This window comes from Thalassophryne amazonica, chromosome 10 (assembly GCF_902500255.1).
Source record: "Thalassophryne amazonica chromosome 10, fThaAma1.1, whole genome shotgun sequence".
Taxonomy (NCBI): Eukaryota; Metazoa; Chordata; class Actinopteri; order Batrachoidiformes; family Batrachoididae; genus Thalassophryne; species Thalassophryne amazonica.
Window position 1 is genome coordinate 59,695,954 of NC_047112.1, and position 24,590 is coordinate 59,720,543.

The 24,590-nt window shown below is 40.6% G+C and overlaps 1 protein-coding gene across 2 annotated transcripts; it reads left to right on the forward strand.

The window, feature by feature from the left end:
• Positions 1-1,728: 1,728 nt before the first annotated feature.
• Positions 1,729-24,307, forward strand: r3hdm4 (R3H domain containing 4). Of its 2 annotated transcripts, XM_034180071.1 has the most exons (9): positions 1,729-1,916; positions 8,672-8,829; positions 13,134-13,255; positions 16,442-16,559; positions 17,937-18,022; positions 18,127-18,212; positions 21,831-21,886; positions 21,989-22,001; positions 22,351-24,307. In XM_034180071.1, the coding sequence occupies exons 1-9, from the start codon at positions 1,876-1,878 to the stop codon at positions 22,388-22,390; spliced, it is 720 nt and encodes a 239-aa protein (XP_034035962.1). In that variant the 5' UTR covers positions 1,729-1,875; the 3' UTR covers positions 22,391-24,307. The 2 variants fall into 2 exon arrangements, with proteins under 2 accessions (XP_034035962.1, XP_034035961.1); XM_034180070.1 differs by lacking the exon at positions 21,989-22,001 and having other exon boundaries at positions 22,360-24,307.
• Positions 24,308-24,590: the final 283 nt, after the last annotated feature.

The window sequence follows — 24,590 nt, forward strand, 5'->3', positions numbered from 1 at the left end:
TTATTGCCCAACCTCAATTTCAATTCAATTTATTTCATTTATATAACGCCAAATCACAACAAAGTTGCCTCAAGGCTGTTCGCACAAGTAAGGTCTAATTTTACCAACACCTAGAGCAAGCACACAGGCGACAGTGGTAAAGAAAAACTCCCTCTGATGATCTGAGGAAGAAACCTCAAGCAGACCAGACTCAAAGGGGTGACCCTCTGCTTGGGCCATGCTACTGACACAATTAACAATACAAATATACAGGAAATTTTGTGAAATTTTGGGAGTCCATGCTAGTGCAAAGGACAGGAGGCTTACAGAAGAAGACATCACTCCCATCTCTGGATGGAGCCGCACCTCAAACAGAGATTAAAACAAAACAAAACAAACAAAAAACAGAATCAGGCATTAGAAAGTATGTAAGCGTATTGCATTCACTGGATAAAAAAAAATTTTGACTGCTGATCTCGTAATTATGAGAAAAGATCAGAGGTGTCTAAATTGTTTTATATATACACTTATATATTTCCGTACTTCCAGTCCCTCAGTAAAGAAGTGGGCTAAGGTTAGCCGATGATAACGTACCGTAATCAAACATAAAGTGTGGCTTTTCCCCTAAGAATGTTCAGGGAGGAGCACAGGGCGTCTCGCCAAAATGAGCCGTCTCTTGCTCCCCTCCAGACATCCAGCTTTCACTCACGCAGTCCCACCGACCACTGAGGGACAAAGAGGGGCTCAGCGCATGCCAGTCTGGATGCCCCATGCCCCACCTCACTGGAGGAGTTTCATTCATCCATGAACATTTTAGGGAAAAATCCACACTTTGTGTGCGTATAGAAGTGGTGTGCGATCGCAGTGCAGTGTCGGAGGTTACAAATTGGCTGATTTTTTTTTTTATTATGACTTTGGAATTCTTACGCTTGTCTTTACTGAGGGACTGGAAGTACGGATGCCCATTGTACGGAAGTGATTAAAAAAAAAATGCCTGATTTTGTAATTAAAAGATCCTGATCTCGTAATTATGACATCAGCGGTCTAATTTTTTTTTTTTATCCAGCTGAATGAAATACATTTCCATAAGAAAGACAACAAATGCAGTATAATTATCAGCATTAAGCAATGAGAAAAATAGAAGAAATACTAAGATGATCGCCGGCCACTAGCCCTAAGCTTCACTAAAAGACCCAGACTTTAGATAAAGTTGAGGCCGCAGCCCTCTCTCTTTACTAATAGAATTCATTTAAATGGATGAAAAGCATAGTAACATGCTATGCCAGTATGCTAACCATACGAAAGGGAAAATAAGTCCGACTTAGGTCCGGACTTGAAAATCTCTACAGAATCTGACTGTTTTATTGATGCAGGGAAATCATTCTACAAAACAGGCACAATAAGAGAAAGCTCTGTGACCCACAGACTTTTTATTCACCCTAGGTACTCAATGTAGTCCTGCACCCTGAGAACACAGAGTCCAGGCCGGTACGTAGGGTTTAAGTAGTTCAGCTAAGTGGGGAGGTGCTAGTAACCTCAACATATACACATTTATACAGATACTGTTTGCATTTTTATTTACGTATTTGTACCTGCCCGTTTTCCATTGCCCAAGTAAAAGTCTATTTGCGGCTTTTTATTTATTTATTTTTTACGTATTTTGTACAGTTTTTGGTTTGGTTTTCGTTTGTGCACATAATGTGTTCAACCAAGACATGAGTGAGCGCTCTTGTTATTTTTTTTTTTGCGATCTTTGGTAGTAGTGGGAGGAGCAGCTATTTTTGTTCCCAGCTAGTAGCTCAGGGAGCTAGTTAGCTAATCTACTAACGTGCTTGAAGTTTTTTTTTTTTTTTTTTTTAATTTAGCGTGTCGTTTAGGTTGTGCTGTTTCAATAAGATGGTCGTGTTGACTAATAACCATGAAGAGGAGGATATTATGTGAGTGAAAATAATGACCTTTTGGCTAGCCGGCTAGTTAGCGGTGGCATTAGCTCAATTTAACTCGACATTAAATAATTTTTCATGTCAGCCATTTTACTTGCTAACGTATATAATTAATTGTTTCGACAAAAACCTGCCTAAAACAGGCTCTATTCTTTTTGCAACCATTGTCTTATTCACGAACAGTTCTTAAGAACAAATTTGTTTTTAAGTCCTGCTTTTGAAGTTTTTACGAAGATTGTGGCATTCATGAATATTTTCCTATCCAAGACTTGTTCTTTAGTGAGAACAAATCCTATGAACACTCAGGAGTACACGCACATTAAAGTGTCGACATGTCACATTGGTTGAAGTTCATTAAAATGCGATATTTCCGTGAAATCTCTGTTCATTAATGGGTTGTCCTGGACTTTACCCGAGCGCCCTCTGGTGGCCATTTTTGGCAGATGAAAACATCGCCGAGCTCAATGCAAACGTAATTTGGTCACTTTTTAAAGAGGTCAGACTCGTCAATAAAGTCAATTTAATGTACAGTGGTTAATGTACAATGGTTAATTTCAGGTCAGCTTGGTGTATAAATCTCATCGTTCCAGGCAATGAGAGCTATCAGCTGGCTGTCAGAAGCAAGTTAGAGACAAAACAAAACTGGCTGATTTCATTAGACAGTCAATGCAGCCCTAGCTTGTTTTCATCGGGCGGCCAGTCACAGAGGTGCGAATTCTTGACTTCGGATTGGCCACTTTGCCGGAAGTAACGTGGCTCCGCTGCAACCCATATGTCGCGGACATTTCCAGTTTGTGGCTTTTTACCCACTGGGCAGATTTTTTTTGTGCCATTTCCGGATAGTTTTTTTGTGCCTTCATCTACCATAAGAGTACGGCTGCAGCTATCGATTATTTTAGTAATCAAGTATTCTATCGATTATTCTGGTGATTAATCAAGTAATCGGATAAAAAGTACTTTTGCATTTTTAAACAACATCTACAGTCCAGGGGTCTCCCTAAGCAATGGCACAATGATCGCAGTCGACTGGTGCTTTAAAAACTTAAATCATCACAGCATTTCATTATTCAGGTCTGATCAGCGGACCTGAAAACAGCCACTCAGTCACAGCACTCCAATCATTCACGGCAGCATTTGCCACAGCCAGTCGACTCATCAGCATTCTGTACACAATGAAAACGGTCCACCTTGATAAAAAATGAAAATAAAAAATAATGTTAAATTAGTCTGTTTGTGACCGGCACAACACCATGCAGTACTGACCTGAACCACTGGGTGGAAACGGGGTTGGCGACATACACTGGTTAATCGTCAAGGTGTGACAGCTGCGTTAATTTATTAGAATGTATGCCAGTGTTTTAATACAGTCGGTATAAGCAGGCTAAATCGTAAAGGTGTGACAGGGCCATTTACTCTTTATGAAATCTGCCTCTGGACACGGCAGTACAGTTCCATACCCGTTTATGGGCATTGATCAGCTGTTACTTATGCTAATCATTAGTGATGCTCAAATGAAGCAATAAAGCAGTATTGAGCCACTTTGCCAATTGTATTGAACATGGGTTCATTCATTCAAAGTTTCATTTCAGTGACATCTAGTGGTGAAATACTAGACAACACTGTCAAAATATGTTCAGCTGATTCAGTATATGTTGATTAGTATCTGGGATTGAGAGAAGGTGTCCTTTAGGAAACAAAGTATGTGCAGGGAATGTGGGCTGCGCTTGTGTAACTCAGGACAGTCATGAATTTTGGGGATGGGAATTCAGAGGTTTTAATTGAGGAATAATGCTGCGTTCACACCGGGCGCGACACGAGCGACTGCAGCCACAGGTTGCCATATAATCCCTATGGAATGATGCGTTTTGGCGCCAAGTCACGCAGCACGACGCGATGGGCGCGAGTGAAGCAATTTTGAGCGATTGGCGCATTTGTAGCGCGATATTGCGTTGCGTTGCGTTGCATCGCATCGCGTTGCCCTCCTCCCCATGTTGAAAAAGCTGAACTTTTTCGTCTCTTCGCGCCGCGATGACCAATCAGGGACTGAATATGTAGTGACGTGGAGATGTCTGGAGTTTGAAGATGTGAACATGTCCTGTCTCTGGTAGCAGCTTGTGAGCAGGACTTATGTCTCTTTTGTCCTTTATTTCACAATTATGACAGAGTTTTTGGAGCGAGCAGCAGCACCACAGCAGTGGGAGAGGAGTTTCTTTCTCTTTTTATTTTACATGCGCGCGCGCGAGGGAATCATCCATGGAGATTATTTTACTTATTAACTACACAGATGTATAATAAAGCAAATGGTGACTGGTTTCTAAACACAATTATGACAGTTTTTTTGGGGGAAAGATCGAGGAGCAGCCCCGCAGGAGGGGGAGTGGAGTTTCTTTCTTTCTTCTTTTTTTTTTTCTTTTTTTTTTGTTACGTGCGCGCGCGAGCGAATTGTCTCTGGAGAATATTTTATTAATTAACTACACAGATGTATAATAAAACAAATGGTGACTGGTTTCTAAACACAATTATGACAGTTTTTTTGGGGGAAGAGCGAGCTGCAGCAAGAAGCGGAGTTTCTTTTTTTTTTTTTTTTGTTTACATGTGCGCGCGTGAACGGGACAGTTGGTCCTCAAACTGGGTCCCGCAGAGGCAGAAGGACCACTGAAAGCGGCCATCATCCAGACGCAGCTCCTGCAGCAAATAATGATACTTCCTGTATTGGGAGCTTTCCACAACAACTCGCTCTGTGTGATCAAGGTCCGTCATGATGACTTGACGCCAAGCGGAATGGAAGCGCTTCCTATTTGATGACGCATTGGAGCGAATTTTCGCGGCGAAAGTCCACCCAAGCAGAGCGACACACCGGGCGAAGGTGGTGCTTCCGTCGCCACGCGACCCCCGCGAATCTGTAGCGTCTGATCGCGCCCGGTGTGAACGCGGCATAAGGTTTTCCACTGTTTGTGGACTCAGGCGATTTTTTATTTTTTCTTTGCTGACAACTTCTCCAGCTTTTGAAAAAACACGAGAGCTCACAGGAATTATACATCGGATGATGTTGTTTGTTGTGACAGGTGCCTTTAAGGTGTGTTTTGGCGCGCAGAAGCTTCCTGAAGCAAGTCTCACGTTGACTCATCTCGCAATATGAAGCGATTCATTCGGGACTGAAGCAGTCACTGCTTCATACGTTCTCGCTTGCGTCATTTGCTCTGCCGCAAAGCAAGCTTTAAAGCAGTGGTTCAAAGAGAATACAGCTTCGAGTTTGAAGCAAGGATCGGAGCTTTGGTGTCAGACTGACATCACTACTACAACCCCTGGCAATAATTATGGAATCACCGGCCTCGGAGGATGTTCATTCAGTTATATAATTTTGTAGAAAAAAAGCAGATCACAGACATGACACAAAACTAAAGTCATTTCAAATGGCAACTTTCTGACTTTAAGAAACACTATAATAAATCAGGAAAAAAAATTGTGGCAGTCAGTAATGGTTACTTTTTTAGACCAAGCAGAGGGAAAAAAAATGGTATCACTCAATTCTGAGAAAAAAAATTATGGAATCATGAAAAACAAAAGAACGCTCCAACACATCACTAGTATTTTGTTGCACCACCCCTGGCTTTTATAACAGCTTGCAGTCTCTGAGGCATGGACTTAATGAGTGACAAACAGTACTCTTCATCAATCTGGCTCCAACTTTCTCTGATTGCTGTTGCCAGATCAGCTTTGCAGGTTGGAGCCTTGTCATGGACCATTTTCTTCAACTTCCACCAAAGATTTTCTATTGGATTAAGATCCGGACTATTTGCAGGCCATGACATTGACCCTATGTGTCTTTTTTTGCAAGGAATGTTTTCACAGTTTTTGCTCTATGGCAAGATGCATTATCATCTTGAAAAATGATTTCATCATCCCCGAACATCCTTTCAATTGATGGGATAAGAAAAGTGTCCAAAATATCAACGTAAACTTGTGCATTTATTGATGATGTAATGACAGCCATCTCCCCAGTGCCTTTACCTGACATGCAGCCCCATATCATCAATGACTGTGGAAATTTACATGTTCTCTTCAGGCAGTCATCTTTATAAATCTCATTGGAAAGGCACCAAACAAAAGTTCCAGCATCATCACCTTGCCCAATGCAGATTCGAGATTCATCACTGAATATGACTTTCATCCAGTCATCCACAGTCCACGATTGCTTTTCCTTAGCCCATTGTAACCTTGTTTTTTTCTGTTTAGGTGTTAATGATGGCTTTCGTTTAGCTTTTCTGTATGTAAATCCCATTTCCTTTAGGCGATTTCTTACAGTTCGGTCACAGACGTTGACTCCAGTTTCCTCCCATTCCTTCCTCATTTGTATTGTTGTGCATTTTTGATTTTTGAGACATATTGCTTTAAGTTTTCTGTCTTGACACTTTGATGTCTTCCTTGGTCTACCAGTATGTTTGCCTTTAACAACCTTCCCATGTTGTTTGTATTTGGTCCAGAGTTTAGACACAGCTGACTGTGAACAACCAACATCTTTTGCAACATTGTGTGATGATTTACCCTCTTTGAAGAGTTTGATAATCCTCTCCTTTGTTTCAGTTGACATCTCTCGTGTTGGAGCCATGATTCATGTCAGTCCACTTGGTGCAACAGCTCTCCAAGGTGTGATCACTCCTTTTTAGATACAGACTAACGAGCAGATCTGATTTGATGCAGGTGTTAGTTTTGGGGATGAAAATTTACAGGTTGATTCCACAATTTATTCCTCAGAATTGAGTGAATCCATATTTTTTTCCCTCTGCTTGGTCTAAAAAAGTAACCGTTACTGACTGTCACAATTTTTTTTTTCTTGATTTCTTATAGTGTTTCTTAAAGCCAGAAAGTTGCCATTTGAAATGACTTTAGTTTTGTGTCATATCTGTGATCTGCTTTTTTCTACAAAATTAAACAACTGAATGAACATCCTCCGAGGCCGGTGATTCCATAATTTTTGCCAGGGGTTGTAATCATATGTTAATTAGGTTCACCAGGCACTTGCTTTCAGTTTACGAGGAGATGGGATTCATCAACTTAAGAATGCAACTGCGAACAATTCTGCAGTTTAAGAACACGTTGATGACTCTGACATAGAGTTTTCTTAAGAATCTTTTTAGATTTCTTCTTAAAATGTCCTTAAGAAGATTCTTAAGAAGATATTGGTGAATCAGGCCCACTGTTCCGAAAGATGATGACTGAGTCAACGTAGTCGTCAGAAATTTAGTAAAACAATGAAAAATCATAATTTACAGGAGCACAGTGTGATGTTACCAGTCCGTCAGCTCTAATTTGTGAAGGTGCAAGTGGTTTGTTAGTTTTCCTCGCAAACAGAAGGTCCCTGGTTCAGCGGCCTTGAACCAGGTACCTTCTGTGGTGACCCCAAGCAGAAACCACAGTAGCCAAAAGAAATTATGCAGGTGATACAAACCAAATAAATTCATACAGGGGAGATGAAATTTAATCTGAATCATCCTGCAAGCTCTGAAGGTTGTTCAGCCTTTACATATATGAGGATCAGCAGCTGTTTGATATAATTATAAGTTCAGTGGTTGGGTTTTGGGCCCATTGGTCATGTTGGTTGGACCTTTAAAGATGCTTTCCTGTGGTTATGGGAAACTGAGACAGGCATTTTCATATTTCGACATTTTTAATGATGACCTAGAGATGAATTTGTAATGACAATAATATGTAGTTGCAGCATGACATATTATTTCACTCCAGTAGTTCTGCTTTAGCGTCTAGCCTGTAGGGGCAAAGGGTGAAATTGCATCAGCAGAGCAAGTTCACTGTTACCAGGCAGAAAGGGATATACAGCAGAGACATGAGATGTTCACATAGCACCCTCTGAACAACATATAAGATACACAAGCTTTGGCAAAAATGATGAAATTGTCATAGGTAGAGGTTGCTTGCCAGATATTCTTACCTCGTAGTATGACGGAGGCTAGCAGGAGTAAATAGGCCTCACTCCCCTGACAGCTAAAGGATGCTCTGGCCACTCATCTTGCATCGTACTGCATTTTGTACGCATAACCTGAGGGAATAGTCCCAGGCTCACAGAGCCCATTTCTGTTTTAAAGCTTACTGTTTTCGGTGTCACCACCCACTGAGGTTGCAGAAATAGCTTGTCTTAGGTTTGACCCTTTGACTCTTTTTTCTGCTTTCTTCCATTTGTCTGTATTGACAAACTGATTCCTGAAGAATCGGCCCCAGCAAATCTCTCAGCATTTGTTCACCCTAAAAAATAAATAAAAATTGATTTAACATTGTTTCTGTGAAGGCTCTCAGTTGTCCAGGTGGTTTCCATAGTAGAGAAGTTCTCAACAAGGGTCAGACAGAAGTCAGACTACCAGAGCAAGAATTTTAGCTGAGGAAGCTTCTGCGATTTGAAGCGAAACATCCTCGCGTCAAGGCCATTTTTGTTCAGTAGCTTTACAGTCTGGCTTCCCGAAACAACTCAAGCTATTAAATAGAACTATGTGAATTTGTAGTGTTTTTAGTGGTGTTTCATGCACCTCGTTCACCGTTCAGTACAATTCACTGCTACAAGTTCACAGTATGGATCACATTATGAAACATTCCTGTCAGGTTTCTTGATATAGCTGTATGGAACAAAAGATTTCTACAAAATCAAGAGATGGTGTCTTAACACTTGAACTGTTTAACAATTGGCTTGAGGATCTGCAGCAGCATACCTTATAAATGTGATTTTTACTTTTGTTTTTTAGCCTGATAGAAGAACGTAAGTGCGTCTCCCTGCCCAGCTCTCCGGCCAAAAGAGTGTCACCAACAAAGAGAAAGCAGTTTTTTATCAATCAAGCCATCCGCAACTCTGACCTCATACCCCGAGCCAAAGGCAAGAAGAGCCTCCGCCGCCAGGAGAACAGTAAGTTTGTATTGCACTGCGATCAGATCATTCTGTTCTCCAGTGCTTCTGTGACTGTTGATCACCCCTGCAAACATGCTTCTAAAAGATAAATGTAAGCTTCTAGAAATTTATTGGACAGAAAAGGAAGAAATTGATCAATGAAGCAAGGCCCAAACAAACTAGCTACCATCAATAAATCATAATTTGGAGTCCATCACGTGCATTAATCATAAGATAACCCAGTTGTACTACTGTTCCTCGTCACACCATATATTGAACAGGTTAATAAGATGACTACTACAATGTATTTTTACTGAAAGGTGATACACAAATATACTGAACTATTCTCCTGTGTTGTGGTCACATTATTTTATGTGAAAATAGTAAAACCTTCCACATACAGTATAATATGACAATGTAGCAAATGTAACAAACCTACCAAACCTCTAACTTGGAAAAATACATGTAAAAAAGAATTATAGCCTAACCCAGTGATTCTCAACCGGGGTGCCGTGATCGATCGTCAGGGGTGCCGTGGGTATTTTTCATATTCGCGATTATTTTTCATATTCGCAATTACCGTGAATTATTTATTTTATCCACAAAGCATAAAACGACTCAGAATCTGATGTCAAACGTGCTGCAGCCTCGCTCTCGTCTTAAGGCGGGACAATAACAAGGAGGCTGACGGCCGATTAAAACAGTGCCGTCTTCTTCAAAAGCCGTCTAAAATGTGGAGCTGTCGGTGTGTGTGTCTGTGCCTGTGTGCGCGCGCTGAGTTAACAGGCGGAGTTAACAGGGGTGGGTGAGGGAGGGGGTGGGTGAGGGAGACTCCTGAATGCAGGTTCAGTGCGCAGCGAGCGCGGAGCAGAGAGAGGATTTTAACCCGAGTGAACGTTAACAAAACGGAAACGTGAAGCTGCCTTTACTTCTCTCTGAACTTTCTCTAAAGGTGTGATTCTGCCGTTACCGTCCTGTTCACACCATGTGCGCGTCGTATGCTGAATTTATGAGATCATGAGATGAAATAAATGGTCAAATATCTTTAAAAACATATTTAAAAAATGAGAATATATGAATGAACTGAGCCACAAAAAAAAAAAAAACAATGTTCAGACGCACAGATCACAAAAAGCAGGTGAGAACTCTGAACTTTAACAGCTGTTATTTTCCAAAGGTATTTATTTGTTCAATCTTGAGCTTAATGCAGTGTTTAAGCACAAAACGTGACTGATAAGGAGAAACAATTTCAGAAATGCAACAGAAACAACCACAATTCAGAAAAAATTGGGACTGTATGTAAAATGAAGATAAAAATAAAAATGTTGCACCATTCCCAGTTTCTCCACTCACAGAAGCCAAATGTTCTTCCAGAGTTGTGTAATTATACTACAATAGTAGAATATAAAGAAGGGAAAAAAGAAAAAAATAGACAATATATTCGTCAATCGCAATTATTTGTCTGACAATTAATCGTCTCCAGAAATTCCTAATCGTGACAGCCCTACTTGAGATCAGAGCGCAAAATGCTTGAGGATTTTCGAAATGCGGTGTTTTCTGTATCGATTTTCTATTAATAATAATAATAATAATGATATTTGGGTTTTGCGCAAAACCAGAGGTAATAGCATTATAATATTATTTTGGTTGGTGGTGTGCCGCAGGATTTTGTAAATATAAAAACGGTGCCACGGCTCAAAAAAGGTTGAAAATCACTGGCCTAACCAATATATTCAACGATATGAGCCTTTTACAAACACATAAGTATTGGTGTTAACTTTTCAGATATGAAAACTATTATTTTACCGAATAAACAGTGCAGGGAATAAACAATGCAGGTGTCATTACATAGGGTGATCTGACAGCATTATTTACCATGATGTCAAGCACGGCTGGGACCCTCATCACCCATTGGTCACATTAGCTACAATAGACAGGCAATGCAACTAGCAGCTAGTCACTATCTGCTATTCATCTTCAGTCAAGAGACAAGCAGTTGCTATGTAGGGCTGAAATGATTAATCGAGTAACACGAATAATTCGATTACAAAAAATGTTTGAGGTAAATTCTGTGCCTCAAAGCTTCGTTTAACATTGTAGTACATATGCCAGGCCTGTGTGTGGCGCTGCAACGTCCACAGAAAAAAAACAGAAGAAGACTGGAGCATAACAGCTAATCAAATTAGCAACGATAGCTACCGCTTTCCAACGTGACACACAGGGTAAAATAAAGCCTTTTAAGAGAAAGATGGTCCACCCTGATCATCTGAAATAGACTTACTGTGCATTTAAAGCGAAGCAGTCTGTTTGTGTATTTTTTAAAAACACGGTCTGCTCTACGTGGGGAGGGACTATTGACCTGGTGGCTGTCTGCTGTCTCTCTCTGCCCAGTGTGAGGGGCTCTCAGACCGGGCGAGTCACAGCTCTGTCCCCGGCTACATTGACAAACAGCAGAAGTCCACTCTTTCTTCTGTGTTTCCATCAGACTCACACTGAGTGTTTGACTTTTTAATTTTTGCTTTTTTGGGCAACACACAACACTTCACAAACACGGTAACTTAAATAAAATAATAAAAAAAAAAAACTGACTGCGAGGCTGCATGTTCAACCTCCAGCTGAAATGCATCTGAATTGCAGAGAAAGAGGGATAAAAAAAATCATGCAGGGACCCAGTCCACCAACCTTTATTAAAAAAAAAATAAATAAAAAATGGTTACATTTTACAAGTTGGAGAAAACAAAACAAAGCCACATCCCATCGCCAATTCAGCAAAATGCCAACACTTTGGCGCAGTGACATTGTGCCATTGCTTAGGGAGAGCCCTGGACTATTGATGTTGTTTAAAAACACAGAAGTACTTTTTATCCGATTACTCTATTAAATGCCAGAATAATCGATAGAATACTCGTTTACTAAAATAATCGATAGCTGCTGCCCTATTGCTATGCTGCCAGCCAGGCTTGGCCAAATTAAACAGGGTCTGTTTCATGCAAATGCTGAATGAGGTAACACGACAACTGCCAATCCGAGTGAAGGTAGGGTGACCGTAGCATGATGTACGTTGGTTAGTTGCTTAAACTAAATAATCCAAGATGGTGGAATATTCATTGCAACAGCTGTATTTCTATACAAATATATATGGAAACCTTATTAAGCAATATTCAAAACGGAGACAGCAATATAAGATCACATTGCACATGCTGGACAACATTAGCAAAGAGCATTGGCTGAAATACTGTAAAATTTTGCCTATTTAGTAGGGGTGCCGGAAAAAGTCGATTCACGTCCGAATCGCGATTCTTATTTATTACGATTCTGAATCGATCCAAAATGGCCAAGAATCGATTTTTAAAAAGTATTTTTTAAAACATTTTCTTGCTTACTCGCTGCGTGTACTGTTTGTCAGGCAACAGCTTCCGTACTACAGCGTCCCCGCGTGGGGAGAGTCTGGTGTGCTTCAAACATTCGTGAGCTGCAGCTTAGCATGGCGGACAAAGAGCTAATTCAGCCAGCACCACCTTTGCTGAAGGCAAATGTTTGGCCGCATTTTGGATTTTATTTTTTGCTGCGTAAGAAGGAGCTTGACATGACTTATGCAGTGTGCAAAATCTGCAAAATGAAAGTCAAGTACTTCGGAAACACTTCAGATCCACAAGCCCACATGATACGGCATCACCCGGAGCTAAAAGAGGGGAGCAGCGGTCTCTGCCGAGTACTGACCAGCGCTTCGCTAAACTGCCAGCCAACTCTGAACGAGCAAAGCAGATAAGTAAATTTACATCTAGAATCACTTGATTAACCTTGTAAAGCTGCATTTTCTTAAACATAAACATTTTTTAAGTAATATAACTATTTCTCAGAGCTCTTTGAATTGAAAATCGATTCTGAATTGAATCGTCACCCCAAGAATCGGAATCGAATTTGAATCGTGAGTTGTTATACGATTCATATCCCTACTATTTAGGGATACATTTTTAAGTATGTTGTTCCAATGAAAATTTTAAATTTGAGCTTGGTATCCATGTTTGCAAGATTCAGGAGAGTTTATTCCATCCAAAAAGAGTGGATACTAACCTCTGCTCAAAAATGCCACTACCTGAAAAACAAATGGTGGTAAGTGGTTTAGTCTGCCTGGATGTTACAAGCTGAAGCCGTCATCATATTTTAGTTTGTGAGCAGACAGTTGTGTTCCTGTTTGCTAACAACTAAAAGGACTTTGTTGTTGACATGCAGTCAAGGACATTTTATTTGGTACACTGTTCTGCGGTATAAAATGGTCAGTGTATATAACCAGGGTCCCATTGATCTCCTCTGATAACCAGCACGCTTCCTTGCCAACCTTCTTGAGAGAGATGAATGTTCCAAAGATGACTTGGAAGTTTGCAGTAATCCGACCATCCCGTCCATTTTCACTGAAGCCTGCACCAATAGAAGCTACATTGAGGTAGGTCAGCTGTGAGTAAACTTTACTGCCTTGCTGGAGACCATTTCTTGTGGACACGGACACATTTCACTCTGAAAGAAACCATCCATAAGCAATGGCATGCCACAAAAATCTTCATACCCCCTTCTGTCAAAAATGTTGAACTTGGTTTGTTTCTGCAAAATAATCCAACAAGATAGCACATGGCAGATAAATTATAATATGAATACATATTCTATTGCATTAAATCTTTATGGAGCAATAAAGTAGGTCAGTAACATTGTAAAGTGTCATGCAATGCTGTGCCATCAGATATAAATTAAATAATATGCATTGTATTGCATTTTATACACATAACCTGATGTAATAATCCCACCCCCAGAGCCCATTTCTTTTCTTAAACATCATACTATTTTCGGTGTCAATGCCCACTGAGGTTGCAGAAACAGTGTAGTTGCAGAAACAATCTGTCTTATGTTTGGCTCTTTTTTCTTCTTCTTCTTCCATTTGATACAGTATCTGTATTGACAAACTTAGTCCTGAAGAATCTGCCCCAGCAAATATCTCATCATCTGCTCATCCTAAAAAATAAATAAATAAAAATTGATTTAAACAGCCAAAGTCTACTGGGATTTCCATCTTTGTTAGATTTCACTTTGTTCTAGTGTCAGCTCAGTGACATCTCATGAGGAGAAATTTACCGGGATGCCCTTAAAAAAAGCTTTTGTTGGTGTAGTAGTCAGAGTAAGTCAGGCCTATAGACTTTGAGGTGTATTTGTGTTTATCTCTGGAGATCTGTAATGCGAAGTGGATGAGCAGCTACAACTTCCCCCATTCGGGATGCCAGACTGAACCAGGTTACTTCCCCAGCAAAGGCTGGTGTCCACTTACAGCTGGGTGGACTGGGACAATGCAGAGGAAGTGTCTTGTCAAAGGACACAAGGTAGCATGAGTGAGAAGTCTACATATTGGCAGGCCAGCTCCTTATCCACTGAGCTCCCTGCTCTACAGTATTGGTTGTGTGGCAAAAATGAATTATAGAAAAAGTCTATTGGTGTTTTTAAATTAGAGCTTTCCTTGCTTCCAAGTGATTTAAATTAGGGATGGCACAGTACAGTAAAACTTGCCTAAACCATCATTGTATAAACCGGATATTTACACTCCCAGTATGAAAGCAAAAGTCCTAATGCTTTTGTATGGTTTTCCATGTAATAAACACCATATATACCAAGATTTTGTATAACGGATTTTCGCTCACATCGGACAGAATGTCCTGTCCGATCACAATGCATTTCCATTAAAAACTAGACAGAGCAGTCTTGATGTGCCCAGTAACAGAGGTATGAAATTAAGTTCAGCACTGACACTTGCCGATTCGAGGAAAGTGCAACAAAATGCTTCCTTTTTGCTTGCACTGTAATATGATGTTAAGTTTCACATATTTCCCTGGGTGTGATGAGCCAAAGCGCTTTAGATCAGAGCCCTCTGCCTGGCTGCGAACCCTCCCCGTGACGTGCACTTGCTAAATGACTGACACCGCAAAAGGCTGTGATTTGTCACTTTTCTGGTTTCACTCCTTCCTCTCCTGTCATTTTTATTGCAGTGTGCACGCCAATTACATTACAATCATGGATCAAATATGTTTGGCAGAAAAGTTCGCAAATATGACCAACTTCACAACACGGAGTCGGAAAAAAGATGCCCAAATGACCTGCAATTCATGGAGGAAATTGTATGTACCATACCTTTGGTTTGGAGGTTGGTGATTGTATAAAGATGTGGAGCTCATTGAGGGACAAATTAATCCAGCCACTGTTCCTGCTGTAAATTGAACTTTAAATGATAACATGCACGTCAACATCATTGCATGGCCACAGAGTTAGAGTTGCAGAAGCATAAGTCAGGCTTTAGGATTTTAAGGTACCACTGGACTTAGAAAAAGGAGTGACTCCACCAAATGTAATCTTTTTAATGTGCATAATGCCTAGCACTTATTTAAGGCAGGCGTTTATTTTTTTCAGATAAAGTTTTGATCTCGTCATTAAATGAGGCAAGTCCTGATTTAGGATTCCCTGTAGATGTTTGGAACCTCCTGACTGTAACTAATCCATTACATACATATAACAGATTTTGTCAGTTTTATACGCATGACATACAAAATTCGCTGGTCCACCTGAATCCATTATATTCGAGTTTTACTGTCCTATATGATACTGATACTACTTTCAAAGCAACTAATTTGTTATTACACTTGACTGGATGTACTTGTCTAATCTAGCCATCTAACAAAACATTAAACTGTGAAACAATTACTCCAACATACGCAGCAGAAAAACAATTACTCAGATGTGTAATAGACTCTGCTTGGGGGACCCCCCCCCCAATTTCTGATAGTCATTTTGACCAATATCAGCCTCATACCCTAACTTTAAATGTTAATCAGAACTGCCTGGTTCACTTGGCAAGATAAGTATGCAGATTTCTGACCCAGTCGTCCCCTTCCGACAAGCTTAAGGACGCCCCGGCTATCGTGATGGCTCTAAAGATAATTTTATCAGATATTCCTGCTGTGTGTGGTGTGTTCAGAGTGCTCTAGTCTGCTTGGAAGGAGGTTGGGACTGCTCAGACCTCAAATCATGGATATTCAGCATGTTGGATTGTCTTGGCCCGATATCCCAGCGTGTGGGGTGTGCCCTGAGCACAAACAAGCATGCAGCCTGTTGAATGTGACATGTAGCCAATCAGAAAGTGAGGTGACTGAAGCACATAGGCGAATCTAAAATGAAAACAGCTGTCATAGCGCACCATAACGTCCGGTGCTCATGCTGTCTCCACTCCTTTAACAAATGCCTTTTGTTCTTTTTGTATAATTTTTTTTCTCAGTTAGAAATAGTCCACAATCCACAAATTTATCGCCATTGCTTCTTCCTTGTCCACCATGTTTGTTTACTCTAAAGTCATGTTTGATCTCAAGAGGTTTTGCAAGATTTTCCATCTGACCTGGGAATGTTTGCGAGTGAAATCTGTTTGTGTGTTGTATTGTCTTTACACACACCATACACTGTATGACCAAAACTGTTAAATATATGATTTTTTTTTTTTTTTTATCGCCATGTGTGGGGTCTCTCAGATTTTGAAAACCTACAGACAGTTTTAAAATCAGCAGTGTGAACCAGGCTTAAGCAGTTGTTCTGATTCTCCTTCTAGCCCTGGAATGACTTCATGAACTGCTCTGGTGAGGAACAGGAACGACTTTTAGCTCTATTGGAGGAAGAGGAAACCAAGAAGAAAATCACCAACCAGGTCCTCAAGGACCAGAGGAATGGTGAGAGTGCAGCATTACAACACCTACACTCAACAAAAATATAGACGCAACACTTTTGGTTTTGCTCCCATTTTTTATGAGATGAACTCAAAGATCTAAAACTTTTTCCACATACACAATATCACCATTTCCCTCAAATATTGTTCACAAACCTGTCTAAATCTGTGATAGTGAGCACTTCTCCTTTGCTGAGATAATCCATCCCACCTCACAGGTGTGCCATATCAAGATGCTGATTAGACACCATGATTAGTGCACAGGTGTGCCTTAGACTGTCCACAATAAAAGGCCACTCTGAAAGGTGCAGTTTTGTTTTATTGGGGGGGGATACCAGTCAGTATCTGGTGTGACCACCATTTGCCTCATGCAGTGCAACGCATCTCCTTCGCATAGAGTTGATCAGGTTGTCAATTGTGGCCTGTGGAATGTTGGTCCACTCCTCTTCAATGGCTGTGCCAAGTTGCTGGATATTGGTAGGAACTGGTACACGCTGTCGTATACGCCTGTCCAGAGCATCCCAAACATGCTCAATGGGTGACATGTCCGGTGAGTATGCCGGCCATGTAAGAACTGGGACATTTTCAGCTTCCAAGAATTGTGTACAGATCCTTGCAACATGGGGCCGTGCATTATCCTGCTGCAACATGAGGTGATGTTCATGGATGGCACAACAGTGGGCCTCAGGATCTCGTTACGGTATCTCTGTGCATTCAAAATGCCATCAATAAAATGCACCTGTGTTCTTCGTCCATAACAGACGCCTGCCCATACCATAACCCCACCGCCACCATGGGCCTGGGCTGGTGTGGTTACACGTGGTCTGCGGTTGTGAGGCTGGTTGGATGTACTGCCAAATTCTCTGAAACACCTTTGGAGACGGCTTATGGTAGAGAAATGAACATTCAATACACGGGCAGCAGCTCTGGTTGACATTCCTACTGTCAGCATGCCAATTGCATGCTCCCTCAAATCTTGTGACGTCTGTGGCATTGTGCTGTGTGATAAAACTGCACCTTTCAGAGTGGCCTTTTATTGTGGGCAGTCTAAGGCACACCTGTGCACTAATCATGGTGTCTAATCAGCATCTTGATATGGCTCACCTGTGAGGTGGGATGGATTATCTCAGCAAAGGAGAAGTGCTCACTATCACAGAGTTAGACTGGTTTGTGAACAATATTTGAGGGAAATGGTGATATTGTGTATGTGGAAAAAGTTTTATATCTTTGAGTTCATCTCATACAAAATGGGAGCAAAACCAAAAGTGTTGCGTTTGTATTTTTGTTGAGTGTATCTTTGTGTTTGTACAGGAGGCGTCACGTTAAACCTCGCCTGTATCAGACTCTGGCAATTACGCAACCTTTGTTCAACTCTCCACAGTAAATCCTGCCTTCACTGCTCAGGACTGCTTCCAGAGAATTGACCGAAGGCTGCGAGCCACTTTGAAACGGAAACAAATCCCCATGGTGAGCATCCCCTCTGTCTTCATAAAGCAGCATGACGATTTTTGATTGTTATGGAGCTCAAATCTGTGTAATTCTGATGTTTTCACCTTTTTGTGTTCTCAAAGGGAACTCTGGAAGTGCTTGAGGAAAACCTTCTGAGCTTCTTTAATGCTCAGCCTCGCTCAGTTTACACAACCAATCTCGCCAACAGGTATTAAAATTGTTGTTTTTATATGTTATACGAGGTCTGTCAATAAAGTAACGGTCCTTTTTATTTTTTTCAAAAACTATATGGATTTCATTCATATGTTTTTACGTCAGACATGCTTGAACCCTTGTGCGCATGAGTGAGTTTTTCCACGCCTGTCGGTGACATCATTCGCCTGTGAGCACGCCTTGGGAAGGAGTGGTCCCGCCCCCTCGTCGGATTTTCATTGTCTGGAAATGGCGGAATGAAAAGGACTTTTCTTCCATCAGAATTTTTTCAGAAGCTGTTAGAGACTGGCACCTGGAAACCATTCGAAAAATTTATCTGGCTTTCGGTGAAAATTTTACGGGCTTCACAGAGAATAAGGACTGTTACTACAGCTTTAAGGACCTCTTTAAGGACGCTCGGCGCGCCCCGCTCCGAGCTGCGACGACGCGGCACAAGCCACCGGACCATTTCTAAACGGATGGCTCTGTGGATACGAGACCGTCGTGTGCTCTTTCTCTGGTTATCACAAGAGCTGGACATCAGCCATTTTCCGGCACATTTCACTTTTAACAAGAGATATTGTCATGGAAAGCTGCGCGGAGGCTTCGCACGTAAAGACTGATTCGCTTTGGAAGCGAGACAAAGGAACACCTCCGTTTCGGCGTGTCAGAGGACAAGTTTGGACATGTCCAGCTCTCCACAATTTCTCTGATACTTACTGGACTGGTAAGCATTGAAAGCCGAGATAGGCATGTCCAAACTTGTCCTCTGACATGCCGAAATGGAGGTGTGAAGTAAGGCTCTTGTTACAAAAACAAAACAGGAAAGCTGCAGGCCCCGACCTTGTATCATCTGCCACTATAAAGTTCTGTGCTAATGAACTGGCTCAGTTTTTACTGACATCTTTAATTGGTCTCTGAGGCAAAACAGTGTCCCTGCTTGTTTTAAATCGGCTGTTATCATTCCCGTGCCTAAGAAACCAAATATTAGCTGCCTTAATGATTACAGACCTGTTACTTTAACGCCCGTGGTTAAGAAAATCTGAGCGACTAGTATGTGATCACCTGTCTAAACTGGCCAGATTGGACTCTGGTCACTTTGCATACAGGGCAAATAGGTCTGTTGACGATGCTGTGTCCATGTGTTTACATTCCATCCTGCAGCACCTTGAGACCCCAGGCAACTACGCTAAGGTGCTTTTTGTAGACTATAGTTCTGCTTTTAATACAATCTTACCCAGCAAACTCTTTTATAAGCTGCAGCAAATGGGAATTCATAGTTCCCTTTGTCATTGGATACTTGACTTTTTAACACAGCGCTCCCAAGTGGTCAAAATTCACAATAACACCTCCAAGGTTAAATATATAAGCACTGGTGCTCCCCAGGGATGCGTGTTGTCACCTCTTTTACTCGTATATTCCTTGTACACAAATGACTGCACATCACAAACTGATACTGTGAAAATGTTTAAATTTGCAGATGACACTACGCTAGTGGGTCTAATTTCTGGTGAGGACGATAGTGCCTATAGAAATGAGGTCCACTCACTCATACAGTGGTGTCACATCCATAATCTGGAGTTAAATGTAGCGAAAACCAAGGAGTTAGTGGTTGACTTTCGCAGACAAAAGAAGGCATCCCTGCCATTGCACATTAACGAATTGGAGGTGGAACGTGTGAACAGTTTTAAATTCCTGGACACTACGATAGATTCCTCCCTGAAATGGGATGAGAACCTTACTTGCATCACCAAAAAAGCACACCAAAGACTCTTCTTCGTACGCCAGCTGAGGAGGTTTAGGGTAGCCAGTAATGGGATGCTGCTGTTTTACCAAGCAGCTATTGAAAGTGTCCTGACATTTTCCATCACTGTCTGGTATGGCAACTCCACTGCTCAACAGAGGATGCAGATGGATAGGATAGTCCACACAGCCTCAAAGATCATTGGCTGTGAACTCCCTCCCATCTCTACTATTTACGAAACACGTATCTGTCGGAAAGGGTTGAAGATCCTACTAGATAAGTCACATCCAGCTAACTCCCTTTTAAACATCCTCCCATCAGGTAAAAGGTTGAGAGCCATATCCACTAAAACATCACGCTTTCTCACCTACTGCAGAGCCATTAAGCACTTAAATAGTTCTCCTACCCTGCACCAGCACCTTATGAAAGTAGGTTTTTATGACTATGACTGAGCTCATATACATTGTTGTATTTCTTTTTATCTTTTTATATATTTATTTATTTAGCATTTTAGTGCAATATGTCCATTTTGTATCTGCTGCGTACTGTACTACTGCACTTAGCACTTTAACAAGCCACTGCTGAGTCTATGTTTGCACTTGACACTTTAACCTGACTCAGGTTAAGGGGGTCTATTTTTTTTTTTAATTCTTCAGATATAATGTGTATGATTTTATGTGGAGTATTGTGTGTATGCTTATGCTTTTTATGTCTGTTCTTTATGATCACACTGAAACAAATCCATAGCAACTTGCATTGGTTGCATGGCAATAAAGTATTGAATCTTGAATCTTGGAATCTTAAGTGGAGTTTGCTGTGCCAGAGAGGAGACACTGTGGAGGTGGAGCAGCTGGGAGCAGGATGCTCCATCCAGAGCCGCGGAGCAGAGCACACGACCCGGGGAGGAGCGTGCCTGTCCCCGGTTACGCAGGAGATACCTACCGAACCTTTATCACTGCTTCTGTTTTGTGCATGTCAGCAGGCAGGGGCACCTGCTTGCAGCTGCGGGGCGTCAGTTTGGCAGTTTCTCACACAATGATATGATAACCGCTTTGCGATGCAGAATGATTTTTTTTTTTTAAGTGCTTGTTGTGCCACCCCCCATATGTGTCATGAAAAAAATGTGCCCTGGGTGGCTGCCCAGTTCGCCTGCACCAAAAACCGCATCTGATCTTGCCAGTTGTAAAACATGACATCAACTAAATGTGCCAAATGATAAATGCAATTTTTCACAAAACCTTCTCATTTTAATGAGAAAGTTCCTGCACTTTCAGTTAAAATCATTATAAAAACTTTACACAGTTTATTACCACACTTGAAAAATGTCAGCAACCTATTGTATAAACACTACCCAATGTAGAACCTGTGAATCCTCAAGGGCAGTGTGCCAGTTACCCATAATGCAGTATGGCGCAGCACTGCAGAAGATTGTTGCAGGAGTTCTGGTTTGTGTTTCTCTACTGATGTGTGGATTCACATTTTCAACACTAATATTACAACTTTCAGGAACATGATAATCCTAAGATCACTGGGGGGGTCAGCAAGGCAAAGTACAACTGTCAGGAATTTTAGTTCACTGTTATTTATTTATTTATTTGCTCAAATACTCAGGGAAAGAACAAATTGTTCAGAGTAAAGAGAGCGATGCCAAATTAGAGCTACTCCAAGAATTTTGCATGTATGCACCGCATTGCATTATGGGTAACAGCAAAACACCAAATTGCACCAAGAACTAATGCAATGCAAATAAACGTGATATGAATGAAAAGCAAACAGGTGGCATCAAATGCACACATACATGAACTCTGTTGATTGTCATGAGAGAAAAAATGTAATAATTCCAATTGCAAAAGTAACTGAAGGTTTGACCGGCTGTTGTTTGTGTGTCAGTTTTGAGCGACTGCTGCTTCATGCCGTCTGCCAGTATATGGACCTCGTCTCTGCAAGTGAGTAGAAATGTTTGAGACCAGTTTGATTATAATCCTAACTTATAAGACAAATATTGCACCCCCTCTTTTCCTACCATTCAACACTGCAGTATTTACTACTGTGTGTGTGTGTGTGTGTGTGTGTGTGTGTGTGTGTGTGTGTGTGTGTGTGTGTGTGTGTGTGTGTGTGTGTGTGTGTGTGTGTGTGTGTGTGTGTGTGTGTGTGTGTGTGTGAAAATGCTAAATTGTTATATTTCTACACTGCATACCTGAACAGAGTATTGATTATTGTACCCATGATATACTTATCAGAATTTGATTTTTCAACAAATTTGAACTGGACATTGTAATGAGTGAGTTTCAGACAACTTCAAATTTGAGTACAATCATTTTTCAACAGTACCCTCCTAATCTACAGTAAAACATGGTGTGTGTGGCTGCTCTGTGACTTTAAAAAAATTATTTTTTCATTTAGTCTTTGGATTTTTCAGGTATGGACTGCAACGGTGGACGTCAGACTGAAGTTGTGAATAAACAAGAGTACTTTCTGCCTCCTGGTCTCCTGCTGTCTGCCTACCTGGAGAAGATGAGCTGAGATGAGGACCACACCACGTGTCCCTGTACCATCCGAGCTGTCCTTGGTTAATGCTTCTCCACAAGGTGTAGAAAAACCAGCTCAGTCTGTACTTACCATGATAGTCTGGAGTGTGTGAGATGTCTTTTAAAACTCAACTCAGCCGTGCTGATGAGGCTGAAAAATGCCTCCTTCTGTTGCTCTGGGTTTTTTCCCCTTCAGCACTGCATTTTGTGGTAAATATTTTCTTTGCAAACAGTTTATCCACACACTGTTTGTGTGTGGATAAACATTATTCAGTTGTTAGCATGCCAAAAGTTACATGCTAAATGTAATTGTGTTGTCATGGCAGTATGTTAACATCCAGTCAATGTTACATTTAATTGTAGACATTAGCATGCTAACTGTAGCATTATAGTACAATGGAATGCTGCATGCTCGTATTCTACTCAGAGCTCAGGTGAGACTTATACTGCACCTGGGATGGTGCTATTTTGAAAAATTAATAAATCCTTTAAATCCCTTGTTTCAGATAGTAATTAAGAGTTGCAGTCATGATTTGGATTCATACAATTCAAACATTAAAATGCAAAAAATTGCAATGAACTTGAAAAGGACTCGCTCGAATGCATCTCTCTACCAAGGGCTACTCTGCCAATTTTTATTTTTTAATGCTTTAAAGTCTTCAACAAGATAGCAGTTGAATGTTGCAGTCAGCTGATTCATAAATATATGTACTCGTATGCATTTGTGTGTGCAGGTCGACGTGTTTGTAAATATAAATCTGAGAGACATGCATGCATCCACTCGGGCAGCTTGGGTGGATTTAGAGTCCTGTTGATGAGCAACTTGAGTTTACATTGTCTCAGTGATAATAGAACAATCTCTCACTGCTGATAGCTTACTTGTGTGTAGTCAGTTTGTTTAAAAGCAAAACATTGTTTCATAACTATGCTGTAATTTTCCACTGTATAAAGTCTCACTCAAGTACTGTTTAATGTAGGTGGGGCAAAACTATAAGAACAGCACCGTAATGGATGATAATAATATACTATAGTTTTAAGGACTTCAAGATTACCTGTACCGTTAAAAGCATAATTTTAGGGGTTTTTTCCCAATCTGCACAGTTAGAACTTTTAAAATGTCTAATATGCTTTGAAGATATACTGCATGTGCAGTAAATAAATGTTTTGCATTGACAAAAAAATTAGACCATTTAGTGTTTCAGTAGAAAACCTGTTTAAAGTTGCACATATTTATATCTCAATATTACTGTCAACCTTCACAACCCCACACAAACACTTATGTCTAATACAACTTTTTTTTTCTTGAACGTAAATTTTTACAGTTGGACATGACTGGATTTTGGAAGTGTACATCCTGTTTTTTTGAAAATCTTTCTTTAGTACAGTCACTGACTTTGTACTGAACCACGACTTTCAAGTGCATTTTGTTGACAGTCAAAGTTTAGGCTTTCTCTGTTTGCATGGAAATCTGATTTCTCAGGCTTTAAAATTTTTGCTTTGAATGTCATAATGTAAATTGGCAGTGTGTAATTTTCTACATACTTTACGCTTTCTTAAAGATGAACTTGTTTTCACCATGTTCACCCCAACACCTCTGGGCTTTTCCCAGTATTTCTAACCTTTTTAAAGGTCTTTCAAAGCAGTTAGTTGTACTGTAAATCTTGAAAGGTGCCAATATGTGGATTAAAAAACTGCCTACACTAAAAGCTTTAACAAGACATATGTAATTGTGCATTTAACTATGTGTGTGTAATTATGTATTTATATTTATCACAACTATTTTGTGGTACTTTTTCTTTTTTCCTTGTTTTCACTGTAGAATGTTTCAGACAGCAATAAAAAGCACATCTGGGCAGATGATCTTAATAAATGCCAATTTGCCTGCATACTTTTTTCTTTGCCTACATAATACTGTGGTGATTTTAATGTGTGATGTATTGATTTTTGTTCATGTTCAGGATTATTGATGAGAACTACATGACAGATGTTGGTTGCACAAATCCATTTATAGGCTCATCCTTGCATGTACAGTAGTGTTCAGAATAATACAACCCCTGGCAAAAATTATGGAATCACCGGCCTCGGAGGATGTTCATTCAGTTGTTTAATTTAGTAGAAAAAA